Source organism: Colletotrichum acutatum (assembly GCF_030867785.1).
Source record: "Colletotrichum acutatum strain CBS 112980 chromosome Unknown BDZ83scaffold_45, whole genome shotgun sequence".
Taxonomy (NCBI): Eukaryota; Fungi; Ascomycota; class Sordariomycetes; order Glomerellales; family Glomerellaceae; genus Colletotrichum; species Colletotrichum acutatum.
In genome coordinates, this window is record NW_026849039.1 from 284,415 (window position 1) to 310,661 (window position 26,247).

A 26,247-nucleotide genomic window follows, 5' to 3' on the forward strand; every position below is an offset into this window, starting at 1 on the left:
AGAGTTGACCCCTTCTCGAGATCAATGCCCAGTCAAGAAATATTTGGAGCTAGAGAGACACAGTGTAAAGGCAAGAAGCAACTCTGAAGGCCCTTAGAGTCTGAGACCATTAAGCCACAGTCTTACTGCATGGAGGTTGTGGAAGAATTTGCTTTTGTGGAACATGATCAAATGCATTCGGTACCAAAAGCGACTGGACTTCAACATCGCTAGTCCAACAGGGTGACTTGCTAATCAGGTTGGTTCAATAGCCATGTCGATCTTCAGCGTCGCTTTCGAGAAGCCGATACAAGTCGGAATTCTTTCCGTCGAACATGATTCGTTGAGATAATGGTAAAAGTTGCTGTGGACGTACTCGCTTGTCCGCTGTGGCAGTGGCTGTGCGGGCAAGACACTTTTGTCGGGTAGATCATCTATCTCGATAAGGGATCTACCGAGACATGATTATTCGAGCAGGTCCCGACAGTGCCTACGGCCGTGTTTCAAGCTCTTGAGACCAAACAATCCGTGATGAACTTGGTCTAATTTGGTTTACCATTTCGCAACGTCTGAGCTCCGCCGATGTTTGCAGAGCGCAGCAGACATCCAGCATTCTCATTGGCAGTTGCTTGTGTTCGACATTGTTCGAAGCCATGGATTTGGTTCACAGATCTCGGGAGATTCGTCGATGGAATGTCTTTCAAACGGCCGCGTAGATAGTAGATCGTTTCTGAGAGCGTATGATATCGCCGGTTTGGAACGAAGCTGCGGGGTACTTTGAGACAATGTTAAGGAACGGGACGATCCAGTTGCCCGGCTATCGACTTGAACTAACCGCATGCCTCACGAATCACTGCCCACCTCAGACAGCTCTAAGATCCCCGACAAGCCATCTGTGAGACAGTCAGGCTATCCTTCAGCGAATTAGCGTGTACGGACAGCTGGGAGAGTCGCACCCGCTCAAGAGCTACAGTTTGCAGGAGCTCTCAGTGGAATTCCGGAAACAGCAGTTTCAAAAACCTCAATCTTTCAGTGACATCATCGTGAGTGCGTTAAACAATATCAATGCTCTATGAACTTCCGGATGTGGATTCAAGTTTCTCGAATAATGGGTTTGGAGCTCACGCGTGAAGCTAAAAGCTTACGTCCTACCATGCAGGCTTCAGGTGTGCCGGCTGGTTGGACAGTCGGACATTTCGGAAGTTAAGTTATGCTGTGATGGCGATCGTAACTCAACGCAAACTATCGTGGCGTTTGAGAATCCGTCTCGATGAAGAGACAGTCATGAATTCAGTAAGACTAATAGTATTGGCTGCATTCATTATTTCATTGCTGTGGCGGCCTACCAAACGATTAGTCTATTATTCTCAATGACAACCAATCGGAGATTTGATACCTCAATTCCCACCAACGTTAGTCTGAGAAATTGGTAAGGCAAGAAGCAATTTCCAATGTAGTGTAATACAAGGTGATGCGTCCATTTAGTCGGTTTCTTCGAACACGAACTCGGCACGTGAGAAGCCGATCTATCTCTCCGAAAGGGTATTGCTGTGTCTTTAGATTGGAGAGAACTTTATGTTTATTAGGTGACTCACGAGTGTCGCTGTGAACACTTCTGATATTGTTTCCAAAAGAATAAATTCGACCATTTGTACAAACTCGTTGGAGACCTGCTCAAACGCATTGAGAATCCGTCTTATTTTTTCGGCTTGACTTGCATAGGTCGATTCAACTCTACTCAATCCCGAAAACTTCTGTTATATGCTCCGCTACTATGCACTCATCTTTGATTACACTCATTCTTGCTCCAAGCATCATCGGGGTCTTGGCAGCTGAGCAGGCGCCCCTCACTGGCGACAACGGCAGCTGTCTTTCATCCCCAAGCTACAAGTCATGTTGCCCTACACAAACGTCTTCTGGAAAGGGTGTCATCAGTGACAGCACATTCGAATATACCTGTGCATCCTGGCCATCGAACTCTTACAAGGCTACGATCATATCTCGTACGCCTGCTCATTGCGCCCAGGCATGCGCCCAGGATCCGCAGTGTGTTGCAGCAGCCTGGATCAAAGGGAAATGTTATATAAGCACGAACGCTGCCTTTAAGCCCGTCACTAATGAGATGACCGAGTCCATACTCCTCGTTAAGACGGACGATGCTTTCGATGGTTCCACATCAGGCGGGGCTGGCCACCAGAACGCAGCCGAGTGCGAGAAAGAGAACGACGCCATTCGGAGCCAGATGACATCTCAGTGCGACAGCGACAAGCAAAGGCTTCAGACTAGCTGCAAAGATGATGTCCGGAAGGCGGAGGAGAGTTGCAATCAAGAAAAGACGGCACTTGAGACGAAGGTGGCCACGCTTGCACAGGAGAAAACGCAGTGCGAAGCCGACAAGGCGCGAGAGCTTACCGATGCTAGAACGCAATGCGATGCAGAAAAGTCTCGAGAGCTTACCGATGCCAAAACGCAGTGCGATGCCTCGAAGTCCGCCATCGAACAGCAACTACAACAATGCCAAAATCAACAAGGCCAGAGCCAGAACAATCAGCAAGAGTCTCCGCAACAAGCCGAGTGCAAGAGCACGTCGTGGCAAGGCATGTGTGGCAGCAGACAGTGCGCAGACAGATTCTCCGTCGATGGTGTCGAGTATGAGCGAAAGTGCGGCGTTGCCACAGGTAACACAAGACAGAAGCTAATCTCGACTGCTGTTTACCGTACGCCGTGGGACTGTTTGAAGTCTGAATGTAACGGAGTTCCGAACTGCATGGGTATTGGTTGGACTATAGCGTTTGTAAGTCTCTTACTCTGGCTCCAGATCCATCGTTCCCAAGGGTCAACTTGGAAATATATGTGTGCTAACGGCCTTGGTGTGAAATAGAATCTGTGCCACGTTCACCTCCATGCGAACACTGTAGGAAAGGTTCTGAAACCCTACCCTCACCACCACGCTCTGTTTAAGGTTGACTGGAAACAACCATTCTGAGGATGTTGTGGCTTTTCAAGGAAGTTCTAGAGGGGATATCCCCTTGGTTTCAATGGGCAATGGCAGCATTCAGCCAGAGCAGCAAGCATCTTTAAGGCCATAGGTGCTGTCAAAGACATCGAGCAAAGGTTTCTGCCCATTACACGATTCCTTTTTGACGTGTATTTAATCAGTTTTCTGCAACTTGATTAGGTCTTTGTTTCAATATTTTCCATCCTGGAAACGCCCAGCCGCGCTTCTTGCTGATATATCTAGATCGGGCATATGTAGAGGCTGCTTCTCTTGATGAGATAAGGTAGGCCAAGTGATCCTCTGCTGACCAAAGGACTGAGCAGCAATTGCCCAAGGAAGAGGCTGTCATGAGACTGAGGTAGACTAAGTCCTGAGAAGCAACGAAGCATTCAATTTGATCTCATTCTCTTCGTAAATAAATTCATTCTGTACCCTCAACAGCTCAACTGAACAGCTCAACTGAGAATTTTCGAGTCCGCATGAGACACCTAAAGGTTCTCTACTACAACGCCGCGTAGGAGAGAATCGCCAAACTTGAATAAATCATCCAAAACACCCCAAATCGAGTATTTACCATCATGTTGAGAAATCACGGTGTTGTAGCGTCAGGCTTAGCACCAGGTAGCATCATGCGAAATGTCCAACCCTGAGCTTCATAGACCTCGCGCGTGACCTTCTTGAGCCACACAGTCGGCACGATCGGAAGCCAAAATTCGCACGTCTCAGTCTTGAGTATCTCCGACCCAGCAGCCCAAGACGCTGAGGCGCCTACTGCATCGCCGGCGGCAAGCTGTGCGTGGCCCAGGGACAAATGTATCGTCGCCGCCGTGAAGCCGGCTTCAGCTTTGAGGGCGTGCATACGCTGAATCTCTTGCAGGGCATATCTCCATCGCGTAACAGCGACGTTCTTATCCGACCTAAAGTGGGCTATCCGAGCTACAGCGAGGACAGCACGCATGTGTAGCTGCTGATCAAAGAGCGTGTCTATACCAATCGGTGTGGCATGTTGCGTCTCGAGCTCCCTAAGTAGTAGTTCCGCTGCGTCGAGGTTTCCGAGCCCGATATTAAACTCTGCCGATGAAAGTAACAGACGAGGATAGGCCCTACGTGATAGTTCGGGCTTATTCGAGCTACTCAGCTCTGGCCGAAGAATCTCGGCCGCTTTGGAGTATTCTTCCATCTCGCAATACATGTCGGCAAGTCTGCTCACCAACAGTCGGCGTGTGTTCCCACGTAGCGGTTTTGTCATGTCAAGAGAGAGAGTCTGTTCGAGGGAAGCCCTTGCTGCGGCAAAATTTCCAATGGATTGGAAGAAACGCGCTGCTGTGCTCTGGAGGCGGAATGTCACCTCGGTATCTAGAGTCGAGAGCGGTAATTCTGCCTTCCATTCATAGATGAGAAGTGAGACGTCATCGTCGGTGCACTTGATCTTGTTCTCCATCTGAGATATGTGAAGTCGTCCATGGAGTGAGTGGTCCCGCCGAGTAACGGGCCGCGGGCCACGCCATACAAAGTCGCGTATGTGGGCCTCTGACTTTGTGAACTCTCCATCATTGCGGTAAAGAACGCTGCGGAAGAGCACAACCGTAGCGTGGAGATAGTAAGGCATAGACTTTCGCAACAATGATCTAGCCCTGTCCACAGCAACATGGCGCATGGCAACCGAATCCCTTTCGCAGAAGAAGAGAATAGCCTCGAGGACTTGTGTTCTAAGCGGTGTTGGGACTTTGTACGCTCTATTTGTCTTCTCAACGATAGGCCAGGCGGCCAATTTGAGTGGTTCAGACCTGGATGATGAATTGTCAGTAGGGAAGTCCCCAGATCAGGTGTCAATGTGTCATCGGTCAGAATTAGGCCATACCAGTCCGTATTGCCCTCGTAACATGGTGGACAAACAAAGCAAAGCACCTTCAGAGCGACTGCCCCTAGTTCTTCTACAGTCCTTGGTCGTAAGACGCGGGACAGGAAAACAGAAAATTCGGGGCATAACGACAAAGCCAGGGTGTCGTTATCCAACCTGCGTTTAATGATATTAGGGCTCTCTATGGCACATGAATACTCAACATCATCGGAAATGAGTTTGACAAGCTCGGTCGAAAGTCCAAACTTGGAAGCATCGACTGCATCTATTTCTCCGTCGGCATTCCATCGGCGCTGCTGTCTTCGAACACCTTTCAGAAGGACCTCGGGGATTTCAACTGCGCCGAACGCTTGAAGTAAGAGTAGCAGCTGATCCGCTGCTGGTATCAACTCTGAATAGTCGACAAAGAGATTATAGTAAGATGATTTCAAAGATGGATCTGCGGCCTTGGATGAGTTTGATATAAGCCTTGGGAGGGAAAACACGAGGCAGCTCACCACGTAGCTGACTTAGAATGAGACGTTGTACTACGTCCGCGTGATCCGTGACTTGCGGAGCGAGAGATATTAAATGATTAAAGACTTCCTCATCATCTATGTTCAGGTATCGCTCATAACTTCCCGGCATAAGTCAGTTTTGCAGATACCTACATGGGCAGTGCACACTCTTGAGTCTTACGTGGAGGGCGGAATGTCTAAAGGAAGCCAAAGAATCGATCCAAGACCACCCAGCTTTCGGGCGATTTGAATATACTTCCTTCCAGAATTTCGAATATCCGCATAGTTCGTTTGGCCGTGAAATGGCTTGGCGATATGTGGTGGCACCGAGGCTTCAGGATCCAACTTGGATCTCAAGAATATTACTATGCAAGCCAACCGGCGACGCAAGTCGGCATTGACACGGTCATCAGAGGCTACCCAAAAGCCATCGACGTTTTCGCTGAAGACCTCGTAAATCTGCTTGACGGGCGCCAGGTCAATCGAGTCCACGGACAGGGCCTTGTTCGTACGCTGGTTGCGTGGCGTGATCTGATACTGCACATCCCGGGACAGTGCCTTTGACTTTGCCAGGAGTCGGCGGACGTCCTCGAGGTGGCTATTGAGGGCAGGGATCAACTCTCTAGCTCGCTCTTCGTCATATTGCTTGGATAGAAGCCGAATCGAGCTACAGAGACATATAGAGTTATCCATCGCGCGGCGAGTCGGAGCATTTGATGGCGACTTGTGCGAGAGAGGCAATGTCACCCCCCTTTCATGCAGAATTTGAGCTCCACTCGTGCATCTCGGCTTTGGTCGGATTTGCGGAGAACCGACCCGCACTAGGAGTTATCAATCAACTAACCCTTGACCTCTGCCCACATTTACTGACAGAGACAGTTAGACTGCGATTCATTTAGTTCTTTATCAGCTTATCAGATCATGGCGGATTCCGTGAGTCCGCCGAGCACCGGAAGCATGGTTCGGAGATGCTGCTTCGGAGCACTTAAACGCTGAGAATACTATGGACGGGTGAACAGGAGATCCACTTCGAGACTTTCCGAATGTTCACTCTAAGAACTTCCTACATCATTTACTGACTATTCTGAATGATCAACAATGTAGGTATCTGGTCGCACGCTCCCCAACTTATTCCCCGTTGCAAAGTCTTCCCACCATTTTGGCCAAGTTGTTCAACACTCATCTGTGAAATTAGCTGCGCCTCAACCGTGATCTATGCCTCATTCTAAGAGTCAGCGAGGTCCTGTTGCGAATAATCATACAATAAGAACTTAAAGCACCTCGCTCGGATTTCTCGTTCCAGACACAAGGAAAAGGCTTCGCAGTATCACTACACAGAATCGTGAATAAGACCGTACGCTCGGGTTGCTTGTAACTTGAACTTGGAAGACTTCATGATCTGAAGCATTATGATTCCTTGAATGTGACAACAGTCTTGCAATACAGTTGAGGTATCAACATCAGTACCCGGCCGCAGTTCAAATCAGCCAAGAATATTCTTCAATATCCATAGTCCTGAATCCTGAGCTGTGATTTCGACCTCGGGCCTAAACAGATGATCGTTGTCTCACTAATTAGCATAACAAGTTGAGCAGGCTAACGCCACAAGCTCACCGAGTCCGATGCCGGTAGTCATTCTGACCCCCCTTCGTTGCGTTGTTCTCCACTTCGCCTGCCATCGAGAGGTGTTTGCTCACCGTGAGAAATCTGCAGCATTTTACACCCCTGTCGTCTTGGTTTCCACCATCGAGGCTTTTCTCACCGTGAGAGAACGCTCGATGTTAATTACCCTGCAGCTTTGGGGTAACCCAGCTTAAAGATGGGATTTTGTCAGCTGTCAGTGTCCAGACTGGGACTTCCTAAGCTGTCTTACATAGAACGGCCAGCTGGCCAGCTCACGTGTCAAAACATTTGTCTCTCAAGCGACCGCGTGGCTCACTGCCTGTGGGCCCTCCGAAAATCTCTTTGGTGAATAATCTTATCAATCTTATCAATCTTTCCCATGTTCATCTTATCAATCAGCGCACATCTCCCGTTTCGTGACTCGATGTGCCTGCGCGATCGTTCTACCTCGGTCTCACCACATCCGTCTCCTCAACCATCCTCACCAACAAGATGGTGCAAGCATTCAAGAGCCCGAAGCAGAAAGCTAATGAGGATACTTTACATTTCTACGTCGCGTTTCTTTTTGGTCTCGTGTTTTTGACCTTCGTAGCCTATTGGCTACGCGAGGCTTCCAACAAGAACCCATGTTCTAAATCAGCTCAAGGGCTAAAGGGCCCCGGGCGCCAGGCATGCGTTGACTTCTTCCGGTATGTGGGAACACGCCTTGTCGGCCCAACACTTAGATGCTAATGAGGCTCTTAGACAGCTGGAGAGACGTGTGGATTGGGGATGGTTTGGAAGGCCCTCTTTCGGGTTCATCGCGATGGTCGGGGTCTACATCGTCGTCAACGTCACTTTATGCTCGACCAACATCGTCATGAGGCGCCTACTCAATCATTGGGCGTCTAGGTTTGGATGGTGACTCTCTCTCGTACTCTTTAAGTCTTTTTGCATCGACTGAAATGTTCCAGGATGTGTGCCGCAAACATGACGCTATGCATCTTTTTCGGAATGAAGAATACACCATTGACTCCAATGGTGGGAGTATCACATGCACAGCTCAATATCCTACACCGAATTGTGGGGTATACTGCCGTCCTGTTGCTAGCTCTGCACGCCATCTTCTACACGATGCACTTCCATCGCTATGGCAAGCTGGCAAGCTTGCTGAAGCCCGAAGACTTAGCTGGTATCGGCGCCGCGATCGGAATGATCATTCTATTCCTCGGCATCCTGAGACACAGGAACTACGAGCTCTTTTACATTAGTCACATTGCTGGCTTCGCAGCCGCCGTCATCTTGACGGGGCTGCATCGACCAAACTGGGCAAAGAGAATACCAGCTTTGATGAGCTTTTCGTTCGGACTTTGGCTACTAGATCGTACCATCAGAGCCTCCAGGATGCTTTACAATCTCATCAACAACTCTGTCACCTTCTATCCGCTCCCGGATGGAGGAACCCGCCTGCTTCTCAAAAAGCCAGGTCTCCAAGCTGCCTCACCCGGGACTCATATCTTCCTCTGGATCCCGCGGGTCCATATCTATGAGAATCACCCATTCACAATCGTTAATAATGGCCCCTCTGGCTTGGAGGTTGTGATGAAATCTCACCAAGGATTTACCAAAGCTGTCAGCAACTTTATCACATGCCATCCTCGTTCTACGGCGTGGGCATCGATTGATGGGCCGTACGGTGTATGTCCCAACATGGACAACTACGATAAATTGATCTTTATCGCTGGTGGGAGTGGAGCGGCCTTCACGTTTGGCCTCATGAATCGGATCCTTGGACAGTCTGAAAGACCTAAGCTTCAGTCTGTCGAGTTTGTGTGGACTGTCAGACGTATAGGTGAGTTGTATTGCATACTCTTTTTTCGGTGGGTTTTCCTAATGCGGCGATAGAGCATCTCAAGTGGTTCTCCGAGCATCTGAACAACCTCATGAAGATAGGACCGGCCGTCAGAGTATCACTCTTTGTCACAAACGAAGAGGCGACATCAAGCTCAATAGCCACGCCATACGATATTGCTCACGATGTTGAAAGTCAGCTACTGTCTGGGACCAGAGCGCCGGGTTATGGAGCCGTATCGAGCGCCGACGATACAAGTAGTCTGCTTGCCCGAACAAACGGCCATGAAGTCGAGCAGGCTTATAACCTCCATTTTAAAAGGATGGACATAGAATCAGTTATCAGTGATGCCATGCAGTTTGTTGAGAGTCGCCAAAGGGTTTTGATGGCCACTTGCGGCCCAGAATCGTTGATGGAAGCTGTAAGGGATTCAGCGGAAAGTTGGCGGAAGAGGCGAGACCTTCGAATAGACGTACACTCTGAAGACTTTTAGACGGGGGACTAGAGATATCAAGCTAGACTTCAGATCATTAGCGATAAATTGCAAGCTTCTTTCACTTCCACACAAGACGCTATTACTTGCCAAAAGAGTGACAGGGCAAATCTCACGAGGGGTAAATAAGGCATCCGTCCCAGGAAACCCAAAGCCCCTGCTGTCAGCCGGCGCAATGCCACCCAAGATGCGCCCACATGTCTAAAAAGCCGCCCATGCCCATCATAAATGGGTCGCGTTGGGGCGCTTGCATTAGTGCACTTTGCCAGGATCCAATGTGTGTGGAGCCAAACCGACGCCGAGCCACGGTCTTGGCAGTTTATCTGATTTACGAACAAAGATTGATAAAACCTGATCCTTTTGCGCCTCTTCGGCGGTAAACTTTTGGCTTTTTCATGCTCAATTCTCTCGACTTTTCCCTGTTCTCTCCTAAGCCACTTGTTGCTGCGATTTGCAATGATCTCCAAGGATCCAGTCGAGCAGCCTCTGCCCGTTGCGGATGGCGATGACAACGTCTCCCCAACACGGTCCGAGACCGACGAGAAGGGCATCGCAGACGCTACGACATATCCCTCTGATGAAACTGAATCAGTCAGAGACTTCCCATGGACGTGGAAGGCTACCGCTCTCATCTGTGGTGTTGCCCTCTCCTGGGGCTCGTCTTTCTCCGAGAACACCCTTGGCCCTCTCAAGAGCACTTTGATCAAGAATCTGGATATCAACAACTCTCAGGTAAGGTTTGGAAGTCAAAGTCTTACAGAGAAAGACCTATACTGACTCTTTCTAGTACGGAGCTATTTCTTCAGCCACATCGCTTGTGAACACCGTTCTTCCAATTCTGGGGGGTTACGGGCTCGACCACTATGGCGTTGAATGGTAGGCTCCAGTCAAATTTTTGACTCTGTTGGAGGAGAATAAACAGCATAAGACCTTTGTTCGCTAACGGGATATCAATAGGGGGTCTTTGGCGTGCTCAGTCGCAATCTTCATCGGCGCGGTGATATCGGCGGCTGGCTCCAACCAGGATTCATTTGCTCTAGTAGTCGCTGGCCGAGTGATCATGGGCTTTGGAAGCACTGTTATCGAGACATGCACATCTAAGGTCGGTTTTGCTTGAGTATTATGACGTTGTCAAACTTTGACCACGGACCAGGCTAACGACGGTTGAAGATCTTGGCCCATTGGTTCCAGCACAAGGGACTCGGTTTGGTGTACGGCTTAGATCTGTCGATCGGTAGGTTTCTGCGATTACATGTACACGACATGATGCTTCAGAGGCACAGATACTGATGTTTTGTCTGGATTCAGGAAAACTCATCGTACTCATTGCGAAAGCCACCGCGGTCCCGATGCGAGATGCTACTTCATTCTGGGGCTGGGCGCTCTGGATCCCCGCCATCGTGTGTTTCGCCAACCTTTTGCAAAACATCTTCTACGTCTGGTGGGTCTGGACACGTCCAGCCTGGACGCGTATGCCCACAGGCCAGGAGCGAGCCAGGGAGATCACTCGCCGTGAACGTCTGCAGGCTGGTAACACCGAAGTTGCCACTACCAACACCAGCAAGAGTACCCGCACATTGCGAGCTTTTCCTGACTGGAGTTCCCTCCTCCACGTCCCTCGCTTCTTCTGGCTCGTTGCCTGCACACAAATTCTCCAAGCTGGTGTGGTAGGCGGATTCAACGGTCTCAATGCCGACATCATTACTGAGACTCGAGGTTCCACCGCTCAGCTTGCCGGATACACATCCGCAGTGCAACAGGTCATCCCTGTCATCTGCGCACCATTGATCGGCTCTTACTTTGACATCTTCGGTCACAGGATGGTGTTTGTGAGTGTCACATCAGCCATTTGGATTCTGGTGTATTGCCTCATTGGATACACCCAGACGAACGCTCTTGGCTCCATGGTCATCGCATCTGTGGCTTCGACGATGAATGCTCTTCCCTTCTTGGCGTCGATTCCTCTCATCGTCCCTGACCAGCTTGAACTTGGCCTGGTATTCGGAATCTGGAAAGTTTTCAATAATGCTGGAAGCGTCATCGTGGACATGATTGCCGGAAGATTGCAAGACATCACCCCTGGGGGCACATATGAGCGTGTCATCGCCTTCTTTGTGGCTGTCAAGGGTCTGGAGTTCTGTCTCGGCCTGTTCTACGGGATCTTGGACCGAAAGTAAGTTGAAGTTGCTGAAACATGATTTGCACTCATATCGTTTACTGATATTCTTGTCTAGGTATCTTTCGGGAATTCTTAGCATCAACAACAAGAGGCGCATGGGACTTGAGAAAGAGGGCAAGCTTGAGGACTGCGTTGGGCGTAAGCCATCTAAGGTATACACTGCAGTAGGCATTGGTCTGGTCTGCTCGCTGATCATTATTGCCTGGGTATTGTTCATTAAGTACTCCATTTGATGTTTTTGTATTGATTCGATGTCAAAAATGACAGTATTTAGCCTTGCATACCGGACAGGCTGCGGTATCGCATTCAGGGCAGCGGAATGAAAATTTTGCTCTTTTCTCGCAGCAGAACGTGCAGATTGCTTCCCCTTTCTTCCGAGGCCAGCCGTACCTCGGATGGTCACACTTCTCTTCTCCTTTGACAGGATTGAAACACTACGAAGTCGCGTTTGCGTCCCGCTTATCCGCCGCTTCTCTCATCTTAGCCCAGTGCCCACGAACAAAGCCCAGCTTCTCTTCAATAATCAACATCTTGAGCCGCTCTTGTGCGGTTTTTTCCAGTTGCTCCTGCGCTTTCTCTGCGGCTTCTCTGCTTTTTCTTTCGGCCTCCACTTCTCTCTGTCGACGCAGTTGCTCCTTGGCAGCGCGTTCCTGTCGACGCTTGAGTTCTCTGGCTTTCTCTTCCTGTTGACAAACCCTTTCCTTGGCGTCTTGTTCTTGTTGTTCTCTAGCTTTTCGTGCTGCATCTTTCGACCGCAGCTCCGCAAGATCCTCTCTCATCTGTCTCAGTCTCTCTTTTGCTTCCCTTTTTCTTCTTTCAAGATCTTCCCTTTCCCGGCGCTGAGCCTCGTGCTCTCGGGCTCTCCGTTTCCATTCTTCATCCTCGGCGTCTTTCCTAATTATTTCAGCCATCTCTTCCGCAGCCTTTCGAGCCTCATCTTGTCTACGAGCCCGTTCAGCCTCGTCAGCTTGCCTCTGCCTTTCTTCCTCTCTGGCTCGTTCTTGTCGTTTTCGTCTGCACTCTTCATCCTGCTATTCTCTCCACTGCTCTTTGACGCTCTCATAATATGTGTCGTATCGACTGCGTTTCGATGAGTCTCGAAGAAATTCGTATGCCTCTTGTATCTGAACCTTTGTAAATCAATGTCAGTCTATGATTCAATATGCATCGAGTGTTGATGTAGCTTGTGATACACGCCCTAAGGACTTACTATGCGGAACTTTTCGCTGCCAGCTTTTGCTCCTGGCGGCTGTTTATCCGGATGATGCTTGATTGCTAACACTCGATACGCGCGCCGTATAGCCTGCGCCGTTGCCGACTATTGGATGCATAAGTCTGCGCAGTAGTCTCGTATTGTGGGAGGGTCCATTCGATGCAGTATAAGGATGGGCGAGACTTCAACGACATGGAGACTGCAGCCTCCTGTTCAAACTTCCGAGCAGACCGCTTTTGAATGCCTTGGCCCATCTTTTGCCTTAACAATTGGGTATTGGCTGCCGGCCTGATAGAGAGCCTAATCTCGATGGTATGGCCTATTTGGGGTTATAACTCGCTGCCTCATCATGCAGCATGCAGGAGGCCGCAAACTACAACTCAAAATAATCTCGCCCTTATATTCTAAGAAATTCGTTGGTGTTTATCCATCTCAACAAGAGAGAGATACTCAAAAGGAACTATTACTCAATCCCCAGGACTATTAGCAGTGATCGGAGTCCTGCAGTGTACTTTAATTACAAATATGCAGACATGTATTTAGCTATGATGAGAGAACTAAGTTTGCATCATAATGAGACTTTTTGGTCACTCGAGAAATCTCCAAATGACTCAAAGCGTGTATCGGAAGTCGGGATGTCTATCGCCCTTCTTTCCTTGGTCAATCTCTCGTGACCTCTCATCGATATCCATGTTCTCCCTCTTATTGTTGATTCTGTTCAGCAAAGTCCACATGGTAAAGTACCCGACCGACGCAATCGTAATGGTGCAGATAGAGACCGCATGACCAATCGTGTATCTTCCGTCCGAAGTAGTGATGCGGTAGATCTGTCCAGCCATGATGCCAGCACTGTTTCCGATGGTCTGTTGCAGGCCAATCGCCGTGGCACGCTTGAAGTATCCAGCGTTACTATTCGAAATCCACGTGACATTGAGCCCGACAACACAGTAGATACCCGTCGCCGTGACGAAAGTCGCAAAGTACAGGACCGAAGTTGACTTCATGCTTACACCAAGCATGAGAGCATAACCCGTGGCGGTGATTAAAGCCATCGGGACCATGAAAACAGCACGCTTGTTGATCTTATCCGAGATGTAGGCAATGGTGAGGTAGACTGCCGATGCCCAGATGTAGACCGGCACGGTAAGGAGCTGGGTTTTGATGCTGCTGTATCCAAACCCGCGGATGATGACTGGCAAGAAAGTTCCGAAGCCGAAGGAGCAGGTATTCGCGCAGAATTGGCAGCCAGCTGACAGCCAAACCTTGGGATCTTTGAATGCGAGTTTGACTTCTTGCTTATCGAACGTCTCTGACTCGCCCTGGTAGACCCTAGACTGCTCAGCTCGGATGCGCATCAGCGCCTTGTCCTCTTCGGTAAGCCATCTAGCCGACTCGAAGCTATCAGGAAGCAGGAGGATGAAGGCCAAACCAACCGCCACGGAGATGACACCTTCAATGAGAAAAAGCCATCTCCATCCAGCCAAGCCGCTTGCACCGTGCAAGCTTGTCAGTCCATAGGCCAAAAGACCGCCAAAGGCACCAGACAACGCAGACGCAACAAAAAGGTATGAAATTCTTCGAGCTTGCTCCTCGCGCTTGTAGTACGTGCTGAGGTAGAGCGTCAGGCACGGGAAAAGACCACTCTCAAAGACGCCAATGAGGAGACGAGTTGCGAGAAGACCGGCATAGTTGGTGACAAAGGCCGAACCGATGACTGTTGCGCTCCAGGACAGGATGAAGAATGGGATAAGTCGGCTCGGCCGTGCTTTCTTGAGAATTAGGGATGCCGGGATTTCGAAGGTGATATAAGTCACTGATGTCCGTGTTAGCCAGTATTATTCACGCGCAGAACAGGGTGTGTCATCCTACCATAGAACACAGTAACAGCGACATTCAGCTTGTTGCCCGTGAGGCTCAAGTCCTCTGTCATGCCTGCAATCGCGGCGTTGCCTAGATCCAGACCCAATTAGATTCGGTTGATTGGAGTAAACCTGTGAGTTAAGAGTTGCGTACCGATGTTACTGCGATCGAGGTAAGCGACTAAGAAAGCAATGATCATCATTGGCGAGAGCCATGCGTCCAATTTTTTTAGGAGGCGCTTTTCCGCAGCCGGGTCGATCGTGAGGTCGGAGCTCGCGGCTGCCGAATGGGGCTCGATATCACCATCTTTGGCGTCCATTGGCATCTTTTCCGAAGACATTGTTCTATGGCTGGCGGTTGTTGAATGTCTTCAGTTGATCAAGCGAATTGATGCAGATATGTTGCGACTCTGTCTTGAGCTGACGACATGTCCATACGACTAGTCATAGTATCCCTCAAAGGGCATATATCTACCTTATGCAAAAGATGCATCACAGAGGCACGGTGAGGTCACTGCATTCGCCTATCAACCAAAGTCGGCTTTCGACCGACACACATGGCTAGGCATCGGGAAATTGGCAAGCTTATCGTCGCATCGAAAGACCATCCCTGTGGTCTAGCGGGGGCAAAGCCGGGGAATGTAGGATTCTTATCTCTTAGTCCGCGAATAGCCTAGAAGCGCCGAACCTTTCCTTTCAGCAAAATGTGGAGAGACTGATAGCCAAGTCTCTTTGCCCATTTGAATACCCCGACATCGCCCTCTGGTTCGTACAAAAGGGGCCTATTTCCCGATCTCGCAAGCACGCGACAATACTCCGGCAGACAGTCCGAGCATCCTCTCAATGGATACCTCAACGCCCAGGGCGACCAATCCGAAAAGTCCGATTATTCGCAAAAGGAAGCGAGGTAGGCATGCGGTTGCGTGCGAGTCGTGTCATCGGCGAAAGCAGAGAGTGAGTGAGCTTGCAGTCTCATTTTCATTTTGGCACGATACGATGGTCTCGTCGAAGCCATCTCTTCATTTCCCGACAGCCTACATGAAGCACCATTACGCTGAGACTTCATTTTGAGTAGTCTTGGTGCAAACATAATCGACGGCGCCAATGCTGAACTCAATTTGACGACGGCTTGCGGAGCTTCCTCAGACTCTGTACCAAATTCTATCATCTCACTGACTTCACTTCATCAGTGCAATGGTTCGCGACCATGTTTCAACTGTGAAAGACGAGGAGTGGGCTCGTCGTGCTCCTATAGTCACTTAGTCGAAGACGATGATGGCCCAAGAGTGTCTCAAGGCCATCGCGACCCTCCCATGACTTCGCCGATCGCCAACTTGGCAACCCCAGTCTCACCTCCTTCCATGAATGCAATCCCTGCACAAAATGCTGAGCAACCTGGTAGCTCCTCGGGTTCCAGGACCTTCCCATCAAGATCTTCAAGTCGTGGCGGAGGACGGCAAGGCGAGAGTAGCGGCCAAGATCAGTCCTCAGAAAACCTCGTCGGTAATCTCTTCAAAAGCCGCGATGCGCCATCCTTCTTCGGCTCTTCGTACTTCGGCCCTCAAGCCGCCGCAAAAATCATCCAAGCGCCCGCCCCAGAGCTGTCGTCTGGCCTCAGCTCAAAACCCCAGGCGGGATCAACTCATTCATTCAGAGAAGAGAATGGCCCCTTCTCTCAGATTTGGGATCTTCTCGGACTGCTGCCGCGCAAGAAGTCCACAGTCGACAGGCTGACGGAATGCTTCCTAAACGAGCTCAACTGGGCGATTGACGCGGTTCAGCCAACCTCTTTCAAAGCCAAGTACGAAAACTTTTGGTCTCGCAAGTTCGGCTTTGATGACTTTGCCACGATTGATCTTCGCTGGCTGGCCTTGCTGTTCATCGTCTTGGCCTATGGGGTCTTGTTGGATTGCCCAAGACCGCGGAACAGAGAGATTCAGCGAGAGGTCTACGATACGTCACAACGGTTTTACTGGGCTGCTCGAAGAGCTATCGTGATTGCCCCTACATTCTATGGCGAGTCAACGGACCTCGTGCGAGCTGGCGTTCTAGTCACTCGCTATCTCATCTACACCCGTCGTGTGCCGGAGTCCTGGCTCACAACAAGCTTCGCAATGCGAATGGCTCAAGCGCAGGGTATGCATATCGACGGTGAACGGTGGAGACTTCCCAGAAAAGAGACAGAGACCAGACGACGATTATGGAGCAATCTCTACATGCTCGACAAAACCATAGCATTAGCTCTTGGCCGGCCGTTCGCAATTGTAGATCAACAGTGTCTTGTTAAACAGGCCTCCAATGTTTGGCTAGACGACCTAGATGACGAGGAGGCCGCCTCAATCCCAGAAGCACCCCTTTCAGAGCCAACAGCGAGCGTCTTCAGCCGCCTAGCTCACGAACTTGCCGTGGTCGTAGGCAAGATTCAAGAGCGATGTTTTGGTCTGTTCACAGTCTCCTATGAGACTGTTCTCACGCTTGACAAAGAGATTGATACTTGGAGAGGTAGATTACCACCGTATTTCGAGCTGGAGGACCCGGACATTTCCAAGGACGACCGTCTCCCTTTCCTCCCCTGGCAGAGATTACATCTGCACAGCATGTACCATTTCGCAAGAGTCACACTTCACCGGCCGTTTCTTCTCCGTCAGTCCATCACAAATCGTTACAGACACAGTCATGATGTATGCATAGCTTCCGCCTGCGCAGACCTTGACATGGGTCTCAGGATGTTTATCCAACCTCTTAACGACCGGCTGAAGTGGAGTCTGGGACCACACAATCTCTTTAACAGTGCTCTGGTATTGGGCATCATTGCTGTCCGCGACCCTCATTCTCGGCGGTCTCAGGCCATCCTCGAGGACTTATCTGCATACTGCGAGATGCAGAGGAATGACGTCTGGCTCAATGAATTTGCCCTCGCTGAAGTCAAAATAGTTGAGCTCTGTGTCAAAAAGGCAAGGCAGTCTTACCCGCCACCAGGCAACCCCCTAGTTCCGCTAGCTCTGGCGTCAGCTTCACCCAGCAGGCGCTTCTCTCAGCTGGTTGGCCAACCACCAGTAATGGAGACACAACCTCAGTTGCCAGTTGAGAGTCCCGACTTTGATCCTCTGATGGCTGGTTTGGGCCTTCCTTACAGCACGACAAGCGCACAGATGACGTGGGATGATCCTGGCTTCTTTCTTCCTGAGAGCGGGGACTTGTCTCAATGGGAGCATGTTATCAACACTCTTATGCATGATCAAGCAAGCATGTGATCTGAGCGCGAATTCGAGAATGATAGTTTGAAGATCAACTATGAGAAAATCAGAAAGCCAAGTCTAGACCAGTGCAGGAGCTATAAGACAAGCTCATTCCAGTACCAGCTATCTCTCGGTGTCAAAACCGAACATACAATCATGAGAAAGATTTTGCCAAGTAGTTACCGAGTATTCGCTGTTGATACCAATTCAAGTCCAACAATAGCATGGACCCCAGACGTTCGGCGTTGGTTCAGATGAGCAGAAGAGTACTTAATCAATGAATCGTCAGACACCTCGTCGTCTACGACCAGTCAAGTCGACTTGCTAAACTATGCACCGGGAATTTGAACCTTCTTGGAAAAGTAATATTGGAGTTTCAAATACTTTGTGTTGCTCTCTAAATTCTTCGACCCCCCACTCGCTTTTGCCGCTCGTCATAGTTACAGTAGCTTTTCCTAGTTCCCTTACGCAGCGGGGCACTTATCTCCGTTCTGAGGTAGTTGATTAGTATGTAAAAACAGTATTTATGAGGAAAGGATAGACTTACCTCGGAGATGTCACCCGGCGCAATGCACTTGCAGCCATCCTTGTTGTAGCGGACGCAGCACTATCCACACAGTTAGTAAATTGTCTCAAACGAATAAGTTCATCTACAAGATCACTTCTGATCTCGAAGTGGCCTTCGTGAAGGATGAACATTTCGGTTGGCGGTTGGTAGTGTGACTTACCCAAGCACCGGCGCAAGCGGCTCCAACACCACCACAGTTGCTCTTGATGCACTCCATACGGACGTCGAAGACGCTGTTGCTGCTAGTGCGCTCAGCAGCAACGCTGGCCATAGCCAGAGGGGCGGTGGCGAGAAGGATCAGCTGGGTGATAGTAGAGAACTGCATGATGGCGGCTGGGTTTTTAAGTTGCTGAGAGAACTGGCTGGTTGGTTGGGTTGCTTATTGAAAGAGTGAGTGTTGGGTTGATTTATTGGCTGTTGATGAGGAATTATACTTGCCATGATTACTGAGTCTAGCTCGCTATTTGTACTTCTGATATGTTGAGGTACGGCATCATTGCCATTCGGCGTCCGGCACTGCCTTCCCCGGTCGTTGCGGTGGGCATGATTTTTCTCATCCCGGAGGCTGACAACAATTAATCTCATTCAAAATCTGATGCTTTATTTAATTACTTTGACTTTGTTTTGCAGTCCACAACGCGCTCTGTCCGAGTATCCGTGTCGGTTTCGGTTTGTTACGAGTCAGCGCAATAAGTATTACTTGCACAACGAACCGACCTGTCTTTATCCGTACCTTACTCGTAGCTAGCAAAGCTCCTTTGAGTTTTCCATACGGACACAATTTCCTACCAGGATAGCCAGGGTAAGATCCCGCGGTTACGGAGTATAATTAAATTGAGTCTTGGGCCACTTTTCAAGGGCGCGACTCGCCAACCTAAGATATTCGTATTCCATTCTTGCCTGAGTTCAAGCTAACGAGCTGGGAACTTTCCTATCAGAGGAATGATCGACACACAACTATTATCTATTCGTTGAGCATCCAATCCAGTCTGATTAAGATGGCAACATCATCACAACTCGTTGCACATTTCATCGCCTTTAAGCGTACGGGACTTCAATTTCCGTAGAACCCCATTGACGGTATCTCTAGTGAACCTCATTTCGTCGGACAACATAGAAGCCTGCCTGGGCCGATTCTTGGCCTTGTAAGGCTTAGGAGTCCCGGGTGTCGGAGTTGCCCCGCAAGGCATGTGCATTATGGCTATGCATATCCGCATTGTCAGTGGAGAACCAAGTCGCAACTCCGGGGATTTGGAAACTCTAAGTCGTGCAGGACGGAGGGTTTTACAACAATGCCTGATACTTACCTAAGCGGCATGGCTCTCGGAGTTCGGGACTGGAAGCAAGATATGCCATACTACCTACCCCTCAAGTTGACTAGCGATCCCATGAGACGGAAAGTTCTATGTAACAAAGAACTTGGAGTTGGCATTTCTGACTGACAAATATGTGGCGTCCATTTTTAATGTTCTCGGAGTGCTTTCTCAACTTAATGGAGTCCATTGACTTTGACTTCTTTCACTCCGTTCACACCGTTCACCGCTTTAACTCCATTTGCCCCATTCATGTTCTTCTGGGGGTTTTCCTCGTATTCCACCTTATTAACCAAACTTCCTAGGCCGTGGCTCATCACGATGCGAAGGTCATCCCCAGGAGCCAAGAAAACAGGCGGAGTTCTACTCACACCGATCCCGTGAGGAGTCCCCGTCATGATCACAGTCCCGGCCTCCAGCGTCGTGCCTTGAGACAAATACGCCACGATCTCGGCAATGGAGAAGATCATGTCGTCCCCTCTACCCTCCTGCATTATCTCGCCGTTGAGAACCGTCTTCAGCTCAATGACTGAAGGGTCCGGAAGGCTTCCTGCGCTGACGATACACGGACCCATCGGAGCGAAGCCGTCGAATCCCTTTCCGAAACCCCATTGAGCACCAGCGAACTGGTGCTTTCGCGCCGTGACGTCGTTGGAGCACGTGTAACCGAGCACGTAGTCCATTGCATCCTCCACACTGACATTCCTCGCGTCGCGGCCGATGATGACGGCTAGCTCAGCTTCGTAGTCCGCTTGCAGATCTGTTGCTTGATGGGGGATTAGAAGTGGTGCGTTTGACGCATTGAGACAGCTTGCGGGCTTGAAAAAAAGAGTTGGGTGCTCTGGTAGTTCGAGGTTCATTTCTTTGGCGTGCTTGCGGTAGTTGAGACCGATGCAACGGATCGTGCCGATTTCTTTGCGCGTCAGGGGCGGAAGAAGCTTTTGAACAGTCAGGATCCTTGGGGTTGGCTCAGCTGAGGCGTCCAAGGCTGAGATTCCCGTGAAAACGCGTGTCGGAACGGGGAGAGATGCGGCCAGGGCAGCTCCAACTATTGGGAGTGTCAGAGAATGTGGTTTGACTTGCGAAAGAAGAAGCGTTAATACCATCAACCGTCTCATCGACTGGTTCACCGATGTATTCCCTCCAATCATCTTCCGCGATGAATCTTACGAGCCGTTTCCATCTCTGAAGATCATTAGTAACAGATATTTGACGATTATTGTGTCACTTTGAGGCCCACTTACAGGAGTTATCATTTTGGTTGACTAATTTTGAGGCTCAGTTGACGAGAAGATTCAAATCGGCTGGTAGTGGTGCGCTTACAGCTCCAGGCAAATCCGAATGAGCTTGTTTGCGACAAGAGCAAACATGGCATCAAGTATGAGGCGGATATAAACACCCGCATCTAGGAGATAGACCTCCGGTTGTTGACCGGAAGCTGACTGCACCGGGTGACGTCGGTCATCCTCCGTGGTCGTGGCGTTTTCCCGATGGCTTCGGGAAATGTGATCGGCCTTTTTCTCAACACCACGACCAGTATCCGCACCAAGATAACGTCGGAGATCCTCACCCCGCAAAGCCCACCTTATTTCAACAAGAGATGGTTCGGTACCTCGTAGATAGATAAAGACTGGTGGACAATTATTTAAAATTCTATTAACAATCTGGGGAGAAACGTGGCTCTGTCCCTTTTCTCCAGACATGCACGCACGCAACGTCCACTCGGCCTCTCTGCCGGACCTATCTCCGGTGGGCCCGGCCCCCTGGAAGCCCGAAGGCTTGGGTCTGTCTTCCTGCGTGCATTTTTAGGAGCGGCAGCCCTTGAAAATACCCGTCTGTCCGTACAGACCTACCATGAGAGTCAGGAAGCTTTGCCTGATCAGTTGGAGTGGTGGCATGACTCTCCCACTGAGGCCGCTGAGGCCAAAGTTGTCTGCCACACTAGCTGATGGGCCAGCAAAATTTGCGACCCTTGAGTGGGTCACACTTTCATCCACCCTTTCCACAGCATTGGTAAAATCAAAATGAGCTTCGTCCTCCAACAACTAGAACAAGCACAATAGCTCAGGGGTAGAGCGCTGGGCTCATAACCCAGAGGTCCCTGGATCGAAACCAGGTTGTGCTAATAAGACTTTCGCCTTGAAAGTGTTGCCTTTTGCAGCTCCTGTCCTGGTCTAAGCAGTCCTTCCTTTTGTTCTCGAGTAGGGTGACAAAGAGTTGAACGTTTACAGGGGACACAAAGAACAATCTTGCCGAATTTCAGTTGGCTACTTCTTCGAGGTGTTCGTTACGCAGTGGGCGTGCCCTCTTTCACTGGAGTTCAACGCCAAAATGTTAATGAACGTCTTCATCCGACGACACTCTGGTCAAATCTCATTTCATTCCGAGCCTAACTCGATTCTGTTCACCTTAGAACCTTTTGTCAGGACTCCCCCACTGATTTTCGTTACCCGTAGTCGCTGGTGGTATTCAAGTATCGTGGACATATACACAGGGTGCTTGTAAGTGCCTCCAGTCGACAGCAAGTCTTCACCCCTCTCCGCACCATTTTCAACGTATTCTCCTGTGCCGTAGTTCAAGGTTTTACGTGTAACAAATCGATGGATCCGCCAACGCCCACCGACCATACAGTATCCTCGGCGTCGGAAATGACGCGATACAAGAACACATCGAAGACGCGTTCTATGTCCTGGTGGAAAGAGCTCGTCAGTATAGTCAGCACGAAGCACATGACAGAGTGGGAAGACCTCAGAGTGCAGGACATGGCCACTTCGTTCAGAAACCACATGCAATATTCCAACAGAATGCTAACCCGACATGGACACTTTTCAGTCTACCAAATACAGATCTCAACGGCTAACAAAGTTCTCAGTGAACTTATCCTAAGCGCGCGATATGACAAGTCGAGACAGCCCATGGTCAGGGCCAAGAGCTTGCGTCTCCGCGGGTTTTCGGCATCGGAAAGACGCACGTCTGATGATGGTGCTCCATCGGAGGTCACATGCGCAAGTATCAAACAATAGAGGAAAGAAAAGCTGGAGAAAGGCAAGAAGAGTCTTGAAGCTGCTTTGGATACAACGGCGCACAAGGCGAAACAGGCTGATGGGCGACAGAAATCTCGGTGGCCCGAATTGCTTGCAACTCCCCGGGAATAGAGCTTCTACCAGCAACCGGCAATGTCACGGCCTCAGCTTCATCAGCTTCAGAAATACTATGCAGAAGTATATTCGGAGATCCCGATGACTTTTGAAGACTTTTACAAACCTCCCAAAGACTACCAAGTTCGAGATCGGGCTGCTACTACTGATTTGTAAAATAGGGACTCGCACAGCTTCAACGAGGCTGTGGAACCAAGGAAGTGGGAAATGACCCGTCCGCCCAATAAGGCGCAACTTGTTTCTCCCGGGCGCCAGCCAGCTTGCATGAGCAACGAGTGTCATGGGTGGAAAAGATGGTGTCCAATGGACAAGGGCCTTTCAACCCCCGACTGTCCCATTTGCGAGGAGTTTTATCGAAGTTTTTCTGTACGAAGTGAAACGCCACGACTTGCATGATGAGTAGGCTCGTTTGAGCTGCGAGACTTTGCGCTGCGATTTAGTACTTCCAAAGACTGTGGATGTGCCTTGTAGCCGTATTGAGCTTTGGCAAATGCACAGATGTTCAAAACTTTGGCGGTTTACATTATGAGCATGGTAAGCAGAGTCGGGAATCCGACACCTTCTCAATACAGAAATTGTATCCTTGCCGTGACTGATTTTATATAAGTTGCATTGTATGAAGATGGATGGGTATAAAACTTGGTGCCCCGCATCTCCAGCCAGCAATTGAAGGTAAGGCAAAGGGTGCGTGCGTGCATGCGCTGAATAGAGTTTCCAAGGAACGGTACAGTGTAAAAGTTGGAGTTACATTCCAGAGATGTCATCCGAACTGCAAACAAACACTATTCGGAGCTGCGCAAACGACATCGAGTTCGTCCTTTCCAAGACCAAGCCCAATATATACCATGATCTAGTTAAGTGTCAACATCTCCACTCTTCAGAGATGTGTTCAATTGGCGTTGTGGCAGAGTGGTCTAATGCGCAAGACTAGAAATCTTGTTCCTTCGGGAGCGTCTGTTCGAATCAGGCCAACGTCGTCTTTTGATTTTGTCTCCTTTGGCCGGTCAAGCTTGGTCTTCTTTTAGACGCCTATCCAAATACCGCAAGGATTAGAGTGTTTTGGTATAGCAGCAGGCAGCTTTAAGGAAGAACTTATGTGATTGTTATCCAGGTGCCTGGAGTACTTCGTGTAGAGGATCCTGTTCGTTGACCTTTAACCCCATTGGGATTAGTTCATCTATTTGTAAGCGGGGTCTCATCAGACGACTTCCCGAGTCCCGGCTCCAAGCCACAGCCATAATCTACTTGACTACTTGGCCCGATCCAAGGAGATACGAAGAGCTCATCACAGCGTGACTGTCATTGCTGAAACATCAAACTGCTTCATCTCATATCGCATCGAATGACAGAGGCTGGACGAGGACACAGATACGCATTCTAGCAACTAACAGAAACGATGGAGACATCCAAGCCCAAAAGAGTCAGGAGGAGAAAGGTGAGTAGTTGCAACTCCTAATACCTACTCAGCCGGGTGAATGCAGCCTTCAATAAGACTGACAATGAACTTGAACCGTACAGGCCTGCGATTTGTGCTATCATAAGAAGATCAAATGTGATGCAAAAGAGCCACGATGTTCCGGTTGCAAGTTATACAACTCAGAGTGCACTTACACAGGCCCGACGAGGGCGACTGCCGTGAAGTCGAATCAGTAAGTCTTCACTTCTGCACTCTCCGCAGATAGAGTTTATCAACTGACAGTATACTCATAATAGAGCCAAGAAGATCGAGATGCTGGAAGCAAGACTAGCGCAACTGGAGGCCCAAAAACAACCCTCGCCCAAGGCACCCAACCCAGAATTCTCCCCAACATCGTTGGAGCCGGTTTCGGCTGCAAGTATCTCTGAAGAGGAGCACCATCTCTGGGCGGCAAACACTGACTCTACACTCAATGAATCACCCGGCTCCTCTACCAACCCAGGCTCAAGCATCTCAGGTCACGAGTCCAGTAAAACACTCCCACCACTGCGTCAGATCCTGCCTTCAATAGAGGACTACTTCCAGAACTCGAACCAAGTGCTCCCGCTGTTTGAGCGAGAAAGCTTCGTCAAGATGTTGCGAAGTTGGTACGCGTACCCGGCGCACCGTAAGTCAGACGTCTGGGCCGCCATCAACGTCGTCCTCGCCCTTGCACATCGGCACTCATACGCTTCGAGCTACGAGGAGACGCAACATATGCAGCAATACATCGATAACGTCCAATCCGTTCTGAACAAGTTAGTCATCAACGAGCCGAGTATGCTGGTCTTGCAGACTCTCCTTGGACTAGTCCTGGTCTTCCACGGCTCAGCGGATCAGGGCCCAGCATCCATACTTATAGCAACTGCAATTAGGCTGTGCCAGGGTCTTGGACTTCATACAAAGTCCACGGCGCAAGATTTCGAGCCGGCTGAGGCTCTTCAGAGGAGCCGAGTCTTTTGGATCGCATTCATACTCGACCGCGACCTATCAATGAGATTGACGCAGCCGCCTATGCATCAGGAGTCAGATATCGACGTGGATATACCGCCTCTTAATCCTACAGATGATATAGGCATGGTCATGGGCTTCTCTGGCCAAAAGTTCAACTACTTCCGCAGTACTGTTCAGCTCGCCTACATCCAGGGAAAGCTTTATCACATGTGTTTCTCAGTTCGAGCTCTCAAGCTTCCAGACCGAGAAAAAAGTCAGAACATGCTTCGCATCCGGAAGATGCTGGAAAATTGGCAGAACTCAATACCTGTCGAATTCCAGCCAGAGCTCGCAGCAGCGACCGTGGCCGCTGAGTACCTTCGATACATTTGCCTACTTCACTACACCCATCTGCAGCTCATCGCGACAACCCACTACGCTGACTCGCACCATCTCGAGTGGCTTCAAGGGCTGCTCAGCTGCAACAAGGGGAGCACCCCGGCAGCACGGTCCGATCTGGCAGCACGGCTGCCGAACTGCTGGGACAAGCTGGTTACGGAGGCGCGGACTTGCATGCATCTCTATGCTGCAACACCTGAGAATGACTCTGCTCTCACCTGGTATGTGGAATTCCCTCCTTCCATTTTCACAGTTGGTACTAACAATGTGGCTGCAGGCTAGTGTCGTGCGGCTACCTGACAAGTATAATGTTCATCACCGTCAACAACCTGGCCTGTCCAGATAACCCGTGTCGACTGACGGATCAAAGCAACGTCGAATCAGCCTTGCTCTTACTCGAACGGCTAATCAAGGCTACAGATGACGGAAGGCTCAAGAGGATTCATAGTGCTTGTAAAGAAATCAACGAGAGGGCTCGACTTGCCGTAATGTCAAGTTCGTCAGACATATTCTTACATCTCGATCCCCCTGGGCTTGAATTTGGAGATGAAGACCCTCTTGATAACGGAAGGTGGGGATTGGTGGACGGCAATTTTTGGACGATGAACGAGTATACCTCAAGTTGATCTGACCACTTGGGAGAATGGG

At 49.9% G+C, this 26,247-nt stretch overlaps 10 protein-coding genes and 2 non-coding genes across 12 annotated transcripts; 7 read left to right on the top strand and 5 right to left on the bottom strand.

Annotated features, from left to right (window-relative positions):
- Positions 1 to 1,486: 1,486 nt before the first annotated feature.
- On the top strand, positions 1,487 to 3,339 carry BDZ83DRAFT_777909 (uncharacterized protein; the record flags this gene model as incomplete). Its single annotated transcript, XM_060515492.1, has 3 exons — positions 1,487 to 2,657; positions 3,221 to 3,260; positions 3,291 to 3,339. The coding sequence occupies exons 1-3, from the start codon at positions 1,754 to 1,756 to the stop codon at positions 3,337 to 3,339; spliced, it is 993 nt and encodes a 330-aa protein (XP_060365157.1). The 5' UTR covers positions 1,487 to 1,753.
- On the bottom strand, positions 3,157 to 6,049 carry BDZ83DRAFT_621118 (uncharacterized protein). Its single transcript, XM_060508239.1, has 4 exons — positions 5,517 to 6,049; positions 5,336 to 5,454; positions 4,839 to 5,277; positions 3,157 to 4,764 (listed from the first exon to the last, which is right to left on the bottom strand). Exons 1-4 carry the CDS (start codon positions 6,026 to 6,028, stop codon positions 3,567 to 3,569), a joined length of 2,268 nt encoding a protein of 755 aa, XP_060365158.1. The 5' UTR covers positions 6,029 to 6,049; the 3' UTR covers positions 3,157 to 3,566.
- A 1,308-nt stretch (positions 6,050 to 7,357) lies between these two features.
- BDZ83DRAFT_621120 (ferric reductase NAD binding domain-containing protein) lies at positions 7,358 to 9,353 on the top strand. Its single transcript, XM_060508240.1, has 4 exons — positions 7,358 to 7,647; positions 7,703 to 7,858; positions 7,912 to 8,789; positions 8,843 to 9,353. Exons 1-4 carry the CDS (start codon positions 7,451 to 7,453, stop codon positions 9,280 to 9,282), a joined length of 1,671 nt encoding a protein of 556 aa, XP_060365159.1. The 5' UTR covers positions 7,358 to 7,450; the 3' UTR covers positions 9,283 to 9,353.
- Positions 9,354 to 9,738: 385 nt separating this feature from the next.
- Positions 9,739 to 11,694, top strand: BDZ83DRAFT_577367 (major facilitator superfamily domain-containing protein; the record flags this gene model as incomplete). Its single annotated transcript, XM_060505015.1, has 6 exons — positions 9,739 to 10,014; positions 10,070 to 10,158; positions 10,240 to 10,384; positions 10,453 to 10,516; positions 10,591 to 11,455; positions 11,517 to 11,694. 6 exons carry the CDS (start codon positions 9,739 to 9,741, stop codon positions 11,692 to 11,694), a joined length of 1,617 nt encoding a protein of 538 aa, XP_060365160.1.
- A 201-nt stretch (positions 11,695 to 11,895) lies between these two features.
- BDZ83DRAFT_651687 (uncharacterized protein) lies at positions 11,896 to 12,372 on the bottom strand (the record flags this gene model as incomplete). The annotated part of the gene is made up of 1 exon (XM_060510469.1): positions 11,896 to 12,372. One exon carries the CDS (start codon positions 12,370 to 12,372, stop codon positions 11,896 to 11,898), a length of 477 nt encoding a protein of 158 aa, XP_060365161.1.
- A 913-nt stretch (positions 12,373 to 13,285) lies between these two features.
- Positions 13,286 to 15,156, bottom strand: BDZ83DRAFT_699216 (major facilitator superfamily transporter; the record flags this gene model as incomplete). The annotated part of the gene is made up of 3 exons (XM_060511403.1): positions 14,688 to 15,156; positions 14,544 to 14,624; positions 13,286 to 14,487 (listed from the first exon to the last, which is right to left on the bottom strand). Exons 1-3 carry the CDS (start codon positions 14,872 to 14,874, stop codon positions 13,286 to 13,288), a joined length of 1,470 nt encoding a protein of 489 aa, XP_060365162.1. The 5' UTR covers positions 14,875 to 15,156.
- Positions 15,157 to 15,276: 120 nt separating this feature from the next.
- On the top strand, positions 15,277 to 17,787 carry BDZ83DRAFT_792362 (fungal-specific transcription factor domain-containing protein; the record flags this gene model as incomplete). Its single annotated transcript, XM_060515755.1, has 2 exons — positions 15,277 to 15,487; positions 15,724 to 17,787. Exons 1-2 carry the CDS (start codon positions 15,377 to 15,379, stop codon positions 17,785 to 17,787), a joined length of 2,175 nt encoding a protein of 724 aa, XP_060365163.1. The 5' UTR covers positions 15,277 to 15,376.
- Positions 17,788 to 18,236: 449 nt separating this feature from the next.
- On the bottom strand, positions 18,237 to 18,665 carry BDZ83DRAFT_752094 (uncharacterized protein; the record flags this gene model as incomplete). The annotated part of the gene is made up of 3 exons (XM_060514144.1): positions 18,237 to 18,263; positions 18,320 to 18,379; positions 18,501 to 18,665. The coding sequence occupies 3 exons, from the start codon at positions 18,663 to 18,665 to the stop codon at positions 18,237 to 18,239; spliced, it is 252 nt and encodes an 83-aa protein (XP_060365164.1).
- Positions 18,666 to 19,829: 1,164 nt separating this feature from the next.
- Positions 19,830 to 20,909, bottom strand: BDZ83DRAFT_752095 (fumarylacetoacetate hydrolase; the record flags this gene model as incomplete). The annotated part of the gene is made up of 3 exons (XM_060514145.1): positions 19,830 to 20,701; positions 20,757 to 20,838; positions 20,898 to 20,909. The coding sequence occupies 3 exons, from the start codon at positions 20,907 to 20,909 to the stop codon at positions 19,830 to 19,832; spliced, it is 966 nt and encodes a 321-aa protein (XP_060365165.1).
- Positions 20,910 to 21,706: 797 nt separating this feature from the next.
- Positions 21,707 to 21,778, top strand: BDZ83DRAFT_t144. The gene has a single exon. It is a non-coding gene; the product is annotated as a tRNA-Met (tRNA).
- A 1,928-nt stretch (positions 21,779 to 23,706) lies between these two features.
- Positions 23,707 to 23,788, top strand: BDZ83DRAFT_t145. The gene has a single exon. It is a non-coding gene; the product is annotated as a tRNA-Ser (tRNA).
- Positions 23,789 to 24,207: 419 nt separating this feature from the next.
- On the top strand, positions 24,208 to 26,225 carry BDZ83DRAFT_577343 (fungal-specific transcription factor; the record flags this gene model as incomplete). Its single annotated transcript, XM_060505012.1, has 4 exons — positions 24,208 to 24,246; positions 24,330 to 24,460; positions 24,525 to 25,820; positions 25,877 to 26,225. 4 exons carry the CDS (start codon positions 24,208 to 24,210, stop codon positions 26,223 to 26,225), a joined length of 1,815 nt encoding a protein of 604 aa, XP_060365166.1.
- Between the last annotated feature and the right edge of the window lie 22 nt (positions 26,226 to 26,247).

Excerpts from the sequence above, each read along its gene's own strand:
- BDZ83DRAFT_621118 (XM_060508239.1), bottom strand. The coding sequence starts at position 6,028 with ATGGATAACTCTATATGTCTCTGTAGCTCGATTCGGCTTCTATCCAAG. Across the intron at positions 5,455-5,516 it reads TTAGACATTCCGCCCTCCAC|TTATGAGCGATACCTGAACA; the intron begins GTAAGACTCAAG and ends TATGCCGGGAAG. Across the intron at positions 4,765-4,838 it reads TACGAGGGCAATACGGACTG|GTCTGAACCACTCAAATTGG; the intron begins GTATGGCCTAAT and ends TTCATCATCCAG.
- BDZ83DRAFT_621120 (XM_060508240.1), top strand. The coding sequence starts at position 7,451 with ATGGTGCAAGCATTCAAGAGCCCGAAGCAGAAAGCTAATGAGGATACT. Across the intron at positions 7,648-7,702 it reads GCATGCGTTGACTTCTTCCG|ACAGCTGGAGAGACGTGTGG; the intron begins GTATGTGGGAAC and ends TGAGGCTCTTAG. Across the intron at positions 8,790-8,842 it reads GTGGACTGTCAGACGTATAG|AGCATCTCAAGTGGTTCTCC; the intron begins GTGAGTTGTATT and ends ATGCGGCGATAG.